The sequence below is a fragment of the Hypanus sabinus genome, chromosome 4, assembly GCF_030144855.1.
Source record: "Hypanus sabinus isolate sHypSab1 chromosome 4, sHypSab1.hap1, whole genome shotgun sequence".
Lineage (NCBI taxonomy): Eukaryota > Metazoa > Chordata > Chondrichthyes > Myliobatiformes > Dasyatidae > Hypanus > Hypanus sabinus.
This window is the reverse complement of record NC_082709.1, coordinates 22,813,294-22,830,081: the sequence shown is the minus strand read 5'-3', so window position 1 is coordinate 22,830,081 and position 16,788 is coordinate 22,813,294. Positions and strand designations below refer to the sequence as shown.

Below are 16,788 nucleotides of genomic sequence, written 5' to 3'. Positions count from 1 at the left end.
CTCTCAATTAATACTCCTCGACTTTTTTTTGCTTATAAATGTCCATCAGGTCCAACCTTGTTTCAGTCTTCATCATTAGTCCATTTCATTTCTATAATTCTTTAGTCCTCTTCATGGATATCAGGTAATTCTTGTACATATTCCTCCGCTTTCCGGTAGTCAACGAAGAATCCTCTTTCTCCATTATCCAGGAAAATTATCAATTTTGCTGGGTAGCTCAATAAAAATTTATAGCCCTTTTCCCATAAAGATTTTTTCACTGGATTAAATTCCTTCCACCTCTTCATCAGATCGTAGCTTATGTCTGGATAAAAAAAAACTCTTTTCCCTTCTACTATCAATGGCCCATTTCTCTTTTTAGCACCTTGAGTAGCTGCCTTCAAGATCATTTCTTTATCTTGGTGCCTTAAACATTTTATCAAAATTGATCTTGGATTTTGATCTTATTGAGGTCGTGGTCTTAAAGCTCTATGTGCTCTTTCAATTTCAATTACTTGACTTCCTTCTTTCATTTCCAAAATTTTCGAAATCCATTCTTGAAAGAATTTTATTGGATTTTCTCCCTCTGTACCTTCCATAAGACCAACAATTTTAATATTATTTCGTCTACTAGAGTTCTCAAGCACATCCATTTTTTCCATCATCTGTTTTCTTTCCGCTGTCCAGGCAAGCTTATCGTATTCTATCTCTTCTATTCTTTCCGTGTTTTCTTCTATTTTTACTTCCATCTCTTTAACTTTATTATCCATCTTCTTTTGTTCTTCCACCACATTATCAAGTGTATTCTGTATGCTTCTTATATCTGTTCTTATAGCTTTAAATTCATTCGCCATATCTGTTCTTATAGCTTTAAATTCATTCATTATATATATCAGGATATCTTTTATGTCTCCTTTAATCTCTTCCTACTTTTCTTCTTCTTTTTCTTCTGGATTTCCCAAAGAGTCTGTTTCAACTTCCGACTCACTTTCAATTTCACTTCCAACCGTAGTTGAAGCTTGTAGTTGTTAACATCTGTTCATGCATACTTTCGCGCATGCGTTGTTCTTGCTGTTTCTTAGACCGCCGACATTGTTGCAACTTCTTTTCCCGCATCATCAGAAGTGCCACGCACTTCGTCGGGAGAAGATCCAACTTGAGTCCGAGGCTTCGCCAAGTCAGCTAGGCCTTTCTCCCCGCCGATTTGCGCAGTCTTTGAAGTAGTAGCTTTCTTCTGTTTCAGTTTAGGAGCCATATCAAAAGATAATCCTGAGTTGCTGATAAGTAGTTTCTAATAGATATTTGTTAATTCTTCTTCATTTAAACCTTATTTCATTACTTTTTGCAAGGGAGCTGGAATCCCAACATCTCGACCCTACGTCATCACGTGACGTCCCCCCCCCCCCCCCCCAAGATGCATCCTTGACCATTCACTTGCCCACTTGTATCCTGCAAACATTTTATGGCATCCCTGCTGCCCACACTGCCATCCATCCCCATGTCATCAGCAAACTTGGAAAAATTACATTTGATCCCCTCACCCAAATCTCTAATTGTCCTCTTATTACTACCAGAGAGGCGGCACAGGAGCCTTGAGACATACCACCTCTCTGCATCAGATTTCTGAATGGTCCATGAACTCAACACTAGCTCACTATTCCACTTTTGAAAAATATTATAATGTTGTGCACTCTTCTCCATGGATTGTCACCTTGTCGTGGTGGAGAAGCGTGTGTGGTCCTGAGATCCCGAGAGTGATGCTGTCTGGAGCTATGTTCCTGGTAGGGTCACCTATGGTGGTAAGGTCGAGGGTGAGATCCCTGACAAAGAACAATCCAACCAAGACCTCAAAGTTGGAACAGGCAGACGAAGTTACTTCGAATTCAATGGCTGTGAAGGCAGATGAAGGCTGCAACAAATCCATCGGCTCCAATTGTCTTGGTTTCCATGCCATTGGAATCAGTTGGTTGATTTGTGAAGTATTGTGTGCTTCTTGGAGTGCAACATCAAGTACACGTTAAACAAATACATGCACAGGCATCTTCGCTCGGTGATAGATCAACGGAACGAAGACCATCACCCTCGACCTTGAGGGAAAGCCACGATGTTGTGCACTGTACTGCTGCCACAAAGCAACAAATTTTGTGTCAGTGATAATAAACCCGATTTTGATATGGATTGTGCACAGTTGGAGCCACTGCACCAATCCCTGCAAACACAATTAGACACAGCCTTCCAAATTGTAAACTATTTGTTTCATCTGTGCTTTCATTTGCACACCAACCTCACTCCATGCCACTATTATCCCCAATGCTTTACACTTGAACTTTGTTTAAGTGGCATCTCATTAAAGGCCTACTAAAAGTCCAAAAACTTCTAGTTTTCTTTTCTATTTGTACTTATTTCCTTACAAATTCTCTTCGCAGTTACAGAAGGAATTTTCCTGGATTTTGGTTTTGAAGATACTTGTTGTGTACTATGCATTAATATTTGCAAAGATAGACACCAGCTCTTCACCATCATACCTCTTACTGTGGTTGCCAATGTACCATAGCCAATTCTGTCCTTACATCCAGAATTTGCCTAGTTTTCTTTATTTTCAAGCTCGTTACATACAGTCTGAGCAAAATTACTTTTAATTTTTACATAAAATTCCATCATGTCATCAATTCTTCTCAGAGGTTCCTAATCATTTATTGATCATTTCTAATTACATACTATTAGATCTAAACTGGAGAAGAAAAACTCTGCTCTCAAATCTCCACTACCTTGCAGCTGTGTCCACTCATGGGGAAGGCTTTGGAAGCAAGCTCCAAGGAAAAAAAAAATCCAGAACTGGAGTCCCTAAAGCAGTCCTACGTTGAGTTCAACACTGACTGGCAATTCCTATGACACTGCTGGTGCCAAACTGTATCAGTCTCTGCCATTCCTTTGAATTCATCAGCTGCATAGTGAGGGGGAGCACGCTGTATGGACAGCGGCTTGTTTTCCATACATTACTGCCCTGGCATGCATATCAACTATGTAGATAGCTATTTAGCAACAGTTATGTTCAACCCCAATCAACAGAAGCTTCACATATCTACATTAGTCTGTTGTATCTATTTTGCTAACCAAGGTTATGTCACGAGAACCTGTATATCGTTTAAACAATAAAATAAAGGAAGATCAAATGTGCCCCAGTTCAGCTCTACACATCTATAATGTTCAGAAAAATCCTACTAGCAATTAAACAGGGCTGCACCTGGAAACTGTGTAGTTTTTGTTCTCCCTACTTGATAAAAGATATGCGTTTACAGAAGAATTAAAATTGACTTATTATTGTCCAAGTACCAAGATACAGTAATCATATCATTAACACTGTGCAGTGAGGTAGATAAAGGTAAAACAATAACAGTGCACAATAAGATATAACTGCTACTGAGAAAACTAGTGCAGCTAAACAATTAAAGGTACAATATCATAGCAAGGTAAATTGTGAGGTCAAGAGTCCAATTTATCATACTAGGGAATTACTTAATAGCCTTATTACAAGATAGAAGCTGTCTTTCAGCCTCGTGGTATGCAATTTCAAACTTTCCTCCTTTCATCTCCTATCTGATAGAAGACAGAATGCCCAGGGTGGATGGGGTCTTTGATTATGCTGGCTGCTTTACCGATGCAGCAATAGTACAGATAGAGTCCATAAAGGGGAGCTGGTATCCATGATGTGCTGAGTTGTATCCACAGCTCTGTACAGTTTCTTGAGGTCATATGCTAAGCAGCTGCCACACCAGACCATGATGTTCCAGATAAGATGTTTTCTATTGTGCATTGAAAAAATATTGGGAAGGGTCAATGAGGACATGCCAAATGTCGTTAACTTCCTGAGGAAGTAGTGACGTTGGTAAGTTTTCTTAGCTATGATATCTACATGGTTGGATGAGGACAGGCAGTTGGTGATGTTCACTCTTAGGAACCTAAAGCTCTCAACTCTCTCAACCTCAACACTGTAGATGTAAAACAGGAGCATGTACACCACTCCTCTCCCACCCATGGAAATGGCCAGCTCTCTTGTTTTGTTGACATTGAGGGAAAGGACAGCAGAGATTCACTAGACTAGCTCCAGAAATGTTTTACTCTCTGCAGGATTTCACTATTTCCTAGATTTTAAAAGAACTAGAAGAAATCTTACAAAATTCTTCAGAGTTCAATAGAGTGGATATCTTGCTGAGCAGTCCAGAACTGAAATCTTAAAGTAGATAGATTGAAAATCTTCAGATTGATGAGTCGTCAGAATTCACTACCATATAGGGGTAAATAAGTAGAGTCAGCCTATATACTTCCAAATCCCATTCCTCAATGTATCCATCCCCGGGCTTCTTAAGTGATACTATTGTACCTGCCTCAACCAATTCCTCTAGCAGATACTCACCACCATCTTCATGAAAAAGGTGCCCCATCAGGTCCCTTTTAAATATTTCACCTCTCACCCTAAACCTATTTTCCCTAGATTTGGCTCTTATACCCTGGGGAAAAGACAATCACCATCCACTGTATCCATTTCTCTCATTATTTTAAACACCTCATTCTCCTACATTCCAAGGAGTTCAGACCTAGCCAGCCTCTGGATAATTCACACCTCCTAGTCCTGGCAACATCCTCAAATCTTCTCTAGACTCTTCCCAGTTTAACCACAACTTTAGTGTAATAGGGTGACCAAAACTGTACATTGTATTCCAAGAGTGGTCGCACCAGCTCCCTGTACAAATGCAACATAATGTTCTAACCTCTGTACTGAAGGCTTGCATGCTAATTGCCATTTTCATTACCCTGTCTACTTGTGACACTGCTTTCATGATGATCAATGCTGCTTTCCTAACAGCGTTTCTTGTAGATGTGCTCAATAGTGGGGAGGGCTTTAGCTGGAATGGACCAAGCTAAGTCCACTACTTTTTGTAGGCTTTTCCATTCAAAGGTATTGGTGTTTCCATATCAAGCTGTGATACAGCCAGTCAGTACACACTCCACTGTGCATCTATGAAAATTTGTCAAGCTTTATGTGACATGCTGAAACCTAAGAAAGTAGAGGTGCAGCTGTGCCTACTTTGTAAAGGTACTTCTGTGCTAGACCTAGGACAGATCCTCTGAAATGATACCACTGAAGAATTTAAAGTTATTGACCTCTCTACCTCTGATCCTCTGATGAGTACTGGCTCATGGAGTTCCAGTTTCCTTCTCTTGTAGTCTATAATCAGCTCTTTGGTTTTGCTAATGTTGGGAGTGAGAGGTTGTTATTGTGGCAAGATTTTCAATCTCCTTTCTATATGCTGACTTATCAGCACCTTTGATTCAGCCAACAACAGTCAGCAATCTTAAATATAGCATTAGAGGTGCACTATGCTTCAGTCATAAATAAACAGCGAATAGAACAGGCTGGGTGGTAAGCACACATCCATATAGTGCACTGTGCTGACAGAGGAGATGACGTTGCCATTTCAAACTGACTGGGGTCTGCAAGTGAGAAAAATCACAGATCCAGTTGCACAAAGTGGTATGAAGCCTAGGTCTTAGAGCATATTAATTAGTTTTGAGGGGATGACAGTTGAATACAATGCTGTACACAAGGAAGAAATATGCATCTTTGCTGTCCAGATGTTCCAGGCATGAGTGAAGAGCCAATGAAATGTAATTTGCTGTGGACCTGTTGTGCCAGTAGGCAAATTGGAGCAGATCCAAGTCATTCTGTCAGGCAGGAGTTAAAATGTTCCATCACCAGCCTCTCAAAGCTCTTCCTCACAGTGGATGCAAGTGCTACTGTACAATAGTCATTGAGACGGGTTACCACATTCTTGGGCACTAATATAATTGAAGCTACAATTTTTACTAAGCAACGCACTAATTATTGAAATACATCAGTTTCTTACGTGTTTTATATGCATAGAAAGGTAAAATATATACTATGCACTATGACAAACATTTGACTAACTGGCGCTAAATAATACAGGATGTACCTGTTCCGACTTACGTACAAATTCGACTTAAAGACGGACTCAGGACGGAACTTGTTCGTAACCCGGGGACTGCCTGTATACAAAAATTAATCCAATATACAAATCAAATAAATGCATTTCAGTATATATTAAAAGAAAGTTTCTCACTAAGCAAAATGAAGCATTTAGATAAGTGACAAGTGCTCTATATATCTCCCCACAAATCAAAGGTCATCTGATGGAAGTTCATTAACATGAAATATTAACTCTTTCTCTTAACTTGGATACTGCCCAATTCTGCTCACCGTTTCTAGAGTTTTCTACTTCTATTTTGACTTACCAACATCTTAGGGAGGCATCTTAGAGAGAAAGAGAGGGCAAGATGCTCAGGGGATACTCAGAACTTGAACACCTAAAGCTACAAATACTAATGAGAAGACAATGAAGGTCACGGATGTGCTTGAATCTAGAAATCGACCCATGATGATATCTATTGTTCTGTAAGATCACCAAGCTGCATTCTTGTTTATCTGGCTAAAACATGCCATCAAATGGGTAAAGATAGCACATAACATGGACATGGCCACAATCATCATGAAAAAAATGTGGTAAGAAGTGAGGCCAACTCCGTCAAGACAGCACTTCATCGGACCTGAGGGGCAAAGGAATCACTCGAGACCAAAGACAACTTTGCACTGTAGCATAGAGGCACAAATGGAGGACCTTCAATGCTGTCCTAAACGCCAGTGGCGTAACAGCCATTTGATTGATTACCTATCGGAAAATCTGACAGCTTTTCTGACAGAAGTCACTGTTGTTAAGTAACCTCAGTGGTTAGTAAATATATTTATCCCAATGATGCAAGTGTATGTTAAAAATAGCAGGCTAGTTAAAAGATCTCTATTTATGTTTAGGATATTCCTTCTGCACCAAGCCAAAAATTGTACTTAACTGTCCACAAAAAATGTTGTTCCATTTCTCCTAGCTGTGCCAACCCCTAAAATATCTGCTCTTTAAATATTAAGTATAAAACTCAAGTACAGTTATAAACCATCAACTCAATGAAAGTTGTTGAATATGCAATAATCAGTAAAGTTTTGATAACAACCTGGTAAAAGTTCCTTACTTAATACTAGTGATCACATCAAGACCCATGATCTTAATTCTACTGGTCTCTAAATTAAGATCCTTGTGCCCATATCAAATATATATCTATATTCAAATTATTTTTAAAACATCAAATTCACATGCAAGTGATTAGAGTTCTTCCTTTATTGCAAAGTAAAATTATTAAATGCATAAACTACTGCACTGGCATTTAACAGATACATTTTCAACACTTATGTAAGATGACTGACTCATAAGTCAAAATTTTGAAATTAGTTACATTGTTTGAATAGTTGAATGGAAGTTATAGATTCTCTGTAAATTAACTAATTAAATCATAATAAAGCAAGGCTATTTAAAGACCAAACCAACCCCTCCCAGTTACAAGTACATTTATTATCAAGATATGTATATGTTACCATTATACTACCTTGAGATTCATTTTCTTGTAGGCACTTGCAGGAAAAATATTACAATGGAATTTTTATAAAAATTATACCAAAACAAATACTGGCAAATAACCAATGTGCAGGACAAACTGCAAATCAAAATACTGAGAACATGAGTAATGAAGAGTCCTTAAAAGTGAGTTTGTAGGTCATAGAATCAGTTCAACATTGGGGTGTATGAGGTTATCCATACTAGTTCAGAAGCCAAATTGTAGGGATGTAACTGTTCTGCAAGCAGGTGCTGTGGGACCCAAGGCTTTTGTACCTCATGCCCGATGGTAGTAGTGAGGAGAGAGCATGGGCTGGATAGTGAGGAGCTTTGATGATGGATGCTGCTTTCTTGTGGCAGTTTTCCATGTAAATGTACTCATTGGTGGGAAGGGTTTTGCATGTGATGGACTAGGCTACATAACACAAAAGGAGCAGAATTCGGCCATTTGGCCCATCAAGTCTGCCCTGCCATTTCATCATGGCTGATCCAATTTTCCTCTCCGCTCCAATCTCCTGCCTTCTCCCTGTATCCCTTCATGCCCTGACCAATCAAGACCAACTCTGCTTTAAATATACATAAAGACTTGACTTCCACAGCTTACTGGGGCAAAGAATTCCACAGATGCACCACCCTCTGGCAGACAGTTTTCTTTCTTTTGCCTGTCTTCCTTCTGGAAGAAGAGAGTGATATTTGCTATTTTCCAGTCTATTTTCCAATCTAGTGCTTCTTGAAAGATCTGTACTAATGCCTCCATGATCTCTTCAGCCACCTCTTTCAGAAACCTCAGGTGCGCACCATCTGGTTCAGGTAACTTATCTCCCTTCACACCTTTCAGTTCCCCAAGATCCTCCTCTCTAGTTATGGTAACTTCATGACCCCGACACCTGGAACTTCCACCATACTGTTAGTGTTATCCAGTGAAGACTAATGCAGAACATTTGTTCAGTTTGTCTATTTTGTTGTCCCCCATTACTACCTCTCCAGCATAGTTTTCCAGTGGTCCAATAACTACTCTCACCTATTTTATATTTTATATATTTGAAGAAACTTCTCGTATCCTTCAATATTATTGGCTAGCTTACTTTCATATTCCCTCTTTACCTTCCCAATGATTGGGGAAGGTAAAAGAGGAGCTGGCTGTCCTCTCATCATCTTCCTCTCCAGAGAGTAAAGCCCTAGCTCCCTTAATCTCTGATCATAATGTATACTCTCTAAACCAGGCAGCACCCTGGTGGATCTCCTCTGCTTTCCAATGCTTCCACATTCTTCCTATATTGAAGCGACCAGAACAGGACAGTACTCCAAGTGTGGCCTAACCAGAGTTTTATAGAGCTGCATCATTACCTGGTGACTCAAACTCCATCCTTCAACTTATGAAAGCTAACACCCATAAGCTTTCTTAACCCTATTTACCTGCGAGGCAACTTTCAGGGATCTGTGGACATGTACCTCCAGATCCCTCTGCTCCTCTACACTCCCAAGTATCCTGCCATTTACTTTGTACTCTGCCTTGGAGTTTGTCCTTCCAAAGTGTAGCACCTCACACTTCTCCGGGTTGAACTCCATCTGCCACTTCTCGGTCCACTCCTGCATCCTATCAATGTCTCTCTGCAATCTTCAACAATCCTCAACACTATCCGCAACACCAACAACCTTTATGTTGTCTGCAAACTTACCCATCTACCCCCACATCCAGGTCGTTAATAAAAATCATTAAAAGTAGAGGTCCCAGAACTGATCCTTGTTGGACACCACTAGTCACAACCCTCCAATCTGAATGTACTCCCTCCACCACGACCCTCTGCTTTCTGCAGGCAAGCCAATTCTGAATCCACCTGGCCAAACTTCCCTGGATCCCATGCCTTCTGACTTTCTGAATAATGCAACAGGAATTCTTAAGAACACAACCCAATAAAAGACACACCATAAAACAAAAAAAATAAAATTCAAGCAAAAATATTAAATGGGTTCATATTGCTGTCATATCTGAAAACTAAAAATCATAGGGTCAATGAGTTTTTGGATTTTTTTTGTCCTTTTACTTTAAAATCCTCATTTCATTTCTGAGCTTCAAACACTGATAATATTTCAAAGGTTAAGAACGTGAAAAATTATTTTAAATTGAAATTACTGAGAGTTTAAAACTTTGAGATCCAGCAAATACTACCATTCATCCCACTTCTGAGAATAAGTTCCAAAACAAAACGTTGAGCGTTTTCCACTTCCTTCATTAGCTCTGGATGATGGATCATCCTCCTTTTGCATATTTATGTCTCAGTGAAGTATTTCTTAAAATATTCACAATGTATTGCATCAATCATTTAATCTATTTCCCCATTCACGTATGCTCAACTATACAACTCCCTTTACAGTGACCTCCTCTATATCAGTGTTCTGTACCCTGTGCTTCTGATGTGGCCTCATTAGTCAGACCCCATGTAAATTGGGGAACTGCTTTGTTGAGCTCCTCCACTCCATCCACAGAAAGTGGAACTTCCTGGTGACTAACCATTTTAATTCCTATCCACATTCCCATTCTGTCATACCAGCCTATGGTCTCGTCTTCTGTCATAAAGCCACTCTCAGGGTGGAGGAACTACACTTCATAGCCTGTCTAGGTAGCCTCTAATCTGAAGGCATGAACATCGATTTCTCCTTCCGGTAATTTTTCTTATTCCCCATTCAGGCAGATGAGGTAAGAGGCTAATCACCTCCTGCTAGTGCCCCTCCTCCTTTCTCTCCCAAAGGCCACTCTCCTCAGCTACCAGATTCCTCCTCCTCTCGAGCCTGGACTTTTGCACCTGTTGCCTTCCAGCTTCTTACTACATTCCTCTATCCCCTCCCCCCACCTACCTGGCTTCACCGATCACCTAGGTTGTTCTCCTTCCTCTACCTCCCCCATCACCTTTTACTCTGGTAACTTCCCCCTTCCTTTCAAGACCTGATGAAGGGTCTCAGCCTGAAGCATTGACTTGTTTATTCATTTCCATAGAAGTTACCCAATCTGTTGAGTTCCTCCAGCATTTTCTGTGTACTGCTTTATATAATTAAAACTAGTTTCAGATCTACTCCCAAACTGAATGCAATAGTTACAAAAGACAGAGAGCAAATAAAAAGGAATGTAATGTTAACGTTTTATAGCTTAGAAGTGTTGCCAGTTATGCAAAGCACTGGTCAGACCATAGATAAAGTATTGTGTTCAGTTCCTGCTATTCTATCCAAGAAAGGATATATTGACTTAGGAAAATTCACAGAATCATCAGAATGTTATAAGGGCTCCAAGGATTAGTTGGGAGAGATTACAAAAACTAGATTGCAAATCCCTGCCATTTGGAGGATTAAGGGTGATCTATTTGGTTTTCAGGAATTTGAATGAAACAGCTAAAGGAGGGCACAAAAATCAGAGCCAGACTTTCAGGAAAAAATTGGAAGAGATTGCTAAATTCAAGGCATGGTACTCCTTAATAAAGGGATTTAATTTTAAATCAGGTGTATTTTATAGCCTAATCCTTTTCAAATTTTAAGGTAGAAATTATATTTGCTATTCTATATTTCAGGGAATTTTCAAGCTTTCTTTTAATGCTTTCAAGATGGTAGTTGATGGATAATTTTCCAGAATGGAAATAGGTTTGTCATGTATTTCCCCCCAAATATATATATGGTTCCAGGTCTCAGCTCTTCAAAACTATTTAAACTTTGCAAGTGGAAATACTTGGCAATGTAGTGAAGATTAGGAGAGCTGCAGACATGAGAAAGATGCTGTGATAAAGGGTAGTATCTTAGTAGATGGAAGGTCACAAGATTAAATGCAGAACAAAGTACTTTTAAAAAAAAGACTAATATTGTTAAGCAAACAAGCTGAGCATATCCACAAATTCCTAATAGCTAAGAGAGTACAGCAACAGGTTGGTTATAAAAGTACATCAATTCCTTACTCTTGACGAACTGTAAAGCAAAGATCATGGAAGAATTTTATACATCCCTGGTGTGACTTATCTGCATTATGAAAAATTCAGCACACTACACCTCTAGATACATGTGCTTAATAGGAAAATTTTCACTGGACTGAGGAAAGTAAGGACTGATAAAGATGTTAGAACCTCTCATTGTTTTCTCTATTCCATTTGGAGTTTTCAATAAACATAGATCCGATTTAGAATCACAGGTAAAGTAGCTGATTTTATCACCCTCTTCACAGAATTGTTTACAGCTGGAGCTCGATACATACTCAAAGATCAGGAATACGAGTTGTAGATAGCAGTATTGGACAAAACAATTATGCTTCAAAAGCCAGCAAAGCCAAAGACTGACTGAATTCTAATTTTGAGGCTTTAGGAGTTGAATAATCCACTACATACCAATGAATCAATGCAGACTGGGGGCATTGATTTGTCCACCCCAAGGGTCAAGATCTCCTGGTGTCTGTCCATTTCAATTCAATGCCCTATTTGAACATGTCAGTCCATGGCTGCCTCAACTGGCATGATGAGACCAAATCTCGATTGGAGAAGCAATACCTCATATTCTGCCCAAATATTCTCCAACCAATGGCATGATCAATTTTTAAACTCCAGTAATTTCTTCCTGCTTCCTCTTCTGCTCTTTTCCCAGTCCCCTCTCACGCAATCTCTTCTACTCACCTGCCCCATCACCTCCCTCTGGTGCCCCTTCTCCCTCCCCTTTTTCTATAGTCCACTGTTCTCTCCTATAAAGATTTCTTCCTCAGTCCTTTACCTCTTCCTCCTAGTTTCTTGTTTCAGCCAGCCTCCTGCACTGACCCACCCTGCCCTTTCACCTATCACCTGCCAGCTTGTATTCCTCACCCCACCTCAGATTCTCATTCTGGGTTCTTTCCCCCCCCCCCCTTCCCAGTCCTACTGAAGGGTCTCAGCCCAAAATATCAACTGTTTATTCCCTTCCACGTATGCTGCCTGGCTTGGTGAGTTCCTCCAGAATTTCGTGTTGCTTATGATTTCCAGCATCTGCAGAATCTCATGTTGAGGAATCTTATAGCTCTTACATTCTAAAGGCTTAATATTGTTCCCCAGAGACAACTAAGTTTCAATATTACATTGAAAATGAAAATTACTCATGGTTTTTTTAAAAAGAAATTATCTAAATTACAATCTGGTATTTACACAAATACTACTCTTCATTCTAAATTATCTAGCAAATAGATGCATACTTTTTTACTTGAATGCAGTAAAAAAATAACAAATGTACTATTTTTCAAGATGCAGCCTCAGTACCATTCCCTCTAAGCATGGCCATGCAGTAACTGAAACACTCCTGCGCACATAGCCTTTATTGCCACACAGCTGGAATTTTCTTTTATATATTATAAAGAGCTGTTCATTTTTCAAGCAGTACAAAAATTTCCTGCTCAGAACAACTGTTGGGTCCACCTGGCTGTAAAAATAATAAAAGGGAATGTTCCTCAGCCATTGAAACACCACAATTCCACTTGGGTAACCAAAGATTCACAACCCTCTGGGCAATTATTGCTTACCTTAGCTCTGAATGGCCAATTCCCAAATGAGATAATATAATCTTGAGATCAGGACTCCAGAGTTAAGGGAAGCAACATCCTTGTGTCTACAATCTATAGTCAAGCTCCTTAATGACTCTGCATGTTTTCAATGCCATCACATTTCAATCCTTCCCACCTCTTGAAAGTGTAGGGCTTGTATACTTAATTTCACCTCATGGTACCTTATTGAAGTACAGATACACCACAGCCATTGACATGCCTGTGAACCTCACTCAATCTTTGGTCCCTCTGCTCCCTTTGACTTCATTGGGTCTTTTTTCCCTGATCTCCCTTGAAATTTTCTGGGTTCTGTAAAAAGTTTATTTTTCAGCTGTTCAACTTTTTTTTAAAAAGAAGTGGATTAGAAGTACGCAGGTGAGTATTAATAAGAATACTATCCAACAGTCTTGAAAATCTTCAAGTTTGGCACAGAATAGGCCTAATTACTCTATCAGGAGGTCAGACTATGTGCATGCATGCATAAAGATATAAATATTATAGTGAAAACTTCAGTTGCATACCGTCCATCTAGATCAATTCATAATAGTACATTGAGGTAGCTCAAGGGAAAACAATGCAGAATAAGGTGTTACAGTTACACAGAAAGTAAAGTGCAGGTGGACAAAAAATGAAAGATCATCACTGATGGATTGCAAAATCAAAACTCCATCTTATCGTACTAGGGAACTATTCAACAATCTTGTACAGCAGAATAGAAACTGTCCTTAAACCTGGTGGTATGTGCTTTCATGGCTTTTATATCTGCTGCCACATGGGTGGGGGCAGAAGTAGAATGTCTGGGGTGAGTATTTTTTTAATTATGTTGGCAGTGAGAAGTGTAGACAAGAGTCCACAGAGGTCAGGCTAGTTTCCATGCTGTTCCAAGTCCACAATTGTCTGCAGTTTCCTGAAGACAGAGGCAGAATACTGTCATACCAAGCCGCCTCAGATTGGATAGGATGCATTCTATGGATCATTGATATACATTGGCGAAGGTCAAAGGGAATACCCCAAATTTCTTTAGCTTCCTGGTGAAGTAGAAGGGCTAATGAGTTTTTTGGCAATAGAGCAGGACATTCATTCCTAGGAACTTGGAACCTCTCAACCTTACACCTCAAGGTGCATGTGTAACACCCCCCCCCCCCCCCCCACCTTCCTGAAGTCAATAACAAGCTTATTTGTTTTGCTGATATTGAGGAGTCACTGTTAAGGTCAATGACCTTTCAAAAGAGCTGGGGGAAAGAAAGTGCATTGTGCAAAGCAACACAATGCAGAAAATCAAGGGAATATTTGCGAAAGAGTTGTGACTAAGGATACCAAGGTGACAATACTCCTCATATTATCCTGTTAACAGAGTTAAAGAGTGGGAAAACAATGCCATAATTATAAAATGCAGAACACAGGTAGCAGGCAAAAGATGAAGCAAAAGAAAATGACATTAGGCATCTGTGGATGCAGGAAAAAGGCCATTAAGATTACTGGTGGATGACCTTGCATCACAACTAGTCACTTCTGACACAAACATAAAAAGCTGGTAATCTGAAACTGTAGTTCTAAGGGTGGCAAAGTGCTCAGGCAAATGAGGCACTGATTAAGTTTATGATATGGTTTAGAATAGCTTGGGAAGCCAAAGGCAGAAGTCAGAATGGAAGAGAGAGAAATGGAGAATTAATATTACGTGGTTGGAAGGTCATAATCACCATTAATAACTGAACAAGGGTGTTCCCTCTCAACCTCATTCTCCTACCTTCTCTCTGTACCCTTTGACTCACTTGCAAATCACGAACCAATCAAACTCTGCTTTAAATATACTCTATGACTTGGCCTCTACAGCTGTCTGTGGCAATGAATTCCACCGATTCATCTCCGTCCAACTAAATAAATTCCTCAGCTCTGTTCTAAAGAGACATCGGAGGCTGTGCAGTCCGGTCCAAAACATTCCCACTATTGTAAATATCCTCCCCAGGTTCATTCTATTCAGTTTTATATTTGATAGGTTTCAATAAGATTTCGCCCACACCCCATTCTTTAGCTTGAATTACAAGTCAATTGTATATTGTTCTTTGGCTTGAATCACTGTTCTGCTCAATATGAAGTTTGGCCTTAACAAAATTCTTCACCACCCATTTAAGTTTTTGTTTCAAAATTAAAGGTGCAAGAACTCATTCAGCTCTACCCTTCTTCAATATAAGAATTAAGCTCCAAGGGTCCCATTGCTCCACATTCTATTTTAAAGAAAAAAAATGAATTCATTTTATTTGTCACATGCATATTGAAACATACAGTGAAATGCATCGCTTATGATAATGGCCAACAGTCAAGACTGCAGGGCAGCCTACAAGTGTTGCCACACTCCTAGCACCAACATAACATGCTGACAACTCACTAACCCTAATCCTAACCATATGACTTTGGAATGTGAAAGAAAATTGTAGCACGGGAAGAAACCCAAGCAGTCACGAGAAGAACATCAAAACTCCTCACAGACAGTGGTGGGAATTGAACCCAGATCGGTGATTATTGACACTATAAAGCATTGCATTTGGCACTAGAACTGTGGGGTATATTCTTTCAACACATCACTATCATCCTTAACTATTCCTATACACTTCTTTTTTTCAAAACCTACAAATGCTCCTTAACCAAAATTATCAGAATCCATTCCTGACCACGTCACAATTCTGTGGCAGCTTAGTGGTATGGCTAGTGGAGCAACTGCCACAGTGCCAGAGACCCACGCTCAATCCTGACCTTAGGTACTGTCTCTTTTTCCAATATTTTTGTTAAATTTCATATACACAAATACAGAATTCATAAGGATACTTATTATAAATCAAAATAAGATAGCACAAAATGCACTATATATCACACTGATAAGATCACGGTGTACCACATTCATGATCAGTCAAATAAAATAAATTGAATTTTGAAATATAATAATATGGTTAATTATATTATTAAAAAATCTACACCCATTACCAAGACAAAGCTGGTTGATAAAAAAAAGAGAAAAAAAAGTGTACTTTACCATATAGAGTTTTATAATAATAGCCCAGAACTATATATTAATAACAATAGCAATTCAAAGATTTTTTAAATAGTTCAGAAAGGGTCCCCATAGTGTTTGAAAATCTTGGTTAGAGTCAGAAATCAAACAACGAATCTTCTCTAAATTTAAACATGACATAACAAGGTACTGTCTTTGAAAAGTGTTCACTTTCTTCCTTTAGCCACATTGGCTTCCCTTGGTGCTTCAAGTTTCCTACCACATACCAAGGAAGTGCAAGTTGATAGTTAATTGGCTGCTGTATATCAATACAATTTGAGGGAAATTGATAAAATGGGGAGAATAAAAAGTGTGATTAATGTAATATTTGAAAACAGAGGCTTAATGACCAGCATGGACTTGAAGGGCCACGCTATATAGTGTGGATAATTTTGCTTGCTGATCACCAACACTGCACTATACATGCTGGCCTCTATACAAATTAATGTGTTAGTTCTGTAATATTCCAAAGATGTTAAGCCTATCTCCATTTAGAATCTATCCATCTGTGCATGCAGCCCATTCCAGAGGTAGCAAACTTCTAGAGATACCATGGAGAGTATTGTATCTGGTTGCATCACTGCAAGGTATAGAGGCTCCAATGCACATGATTGAAAAGAAGATGCAAAAGGTCGTAAACTTATCCAGCTCCATCATGGCCAATAGCTTCCAGACCATCGAGGACATCTTCAAAAAGGTGGTGCCTCAAGGTA

The 16,788-nt window shown here is 39.3% G+C and overlaps 1 protein-coding gene across 11 annotated transcripts in view; it reads right to left on the bottom strand.

Annotated features, from left to right (window-relative positions):
• LOC132392553 (serine/threonine-protein kinase tousled-like 1) overlaps positions 1 to 16,788 on the bottom strand; it is a 144,358-nt gene that overhangs the window by 97,128 nt on the left and 30,442 nt on the right. For 6 of the 11 annotated variants that reach the window (XM_059966566.1, XM_059966569.1, XM_059966567.1 and 3 more), the window contains one exon: positions 5,987 to 6,045. The exons of 3 other annotated variants lie outside the window; for them this stretch is intronic. In XM_059966566.1, the coding sequence (XP_059822549.1) occupies positions 5,987 to 6,045 (59 nt within the window). Of the gene's footprint in view, positions 1 to 5,972; positions 6,046 to 16,788 lie in introns of all 11 variants that reach the window. 2 more of the 11 variants (XM_059966577.1, XM_059966576.1) reach the window with 2 other exon arrangements.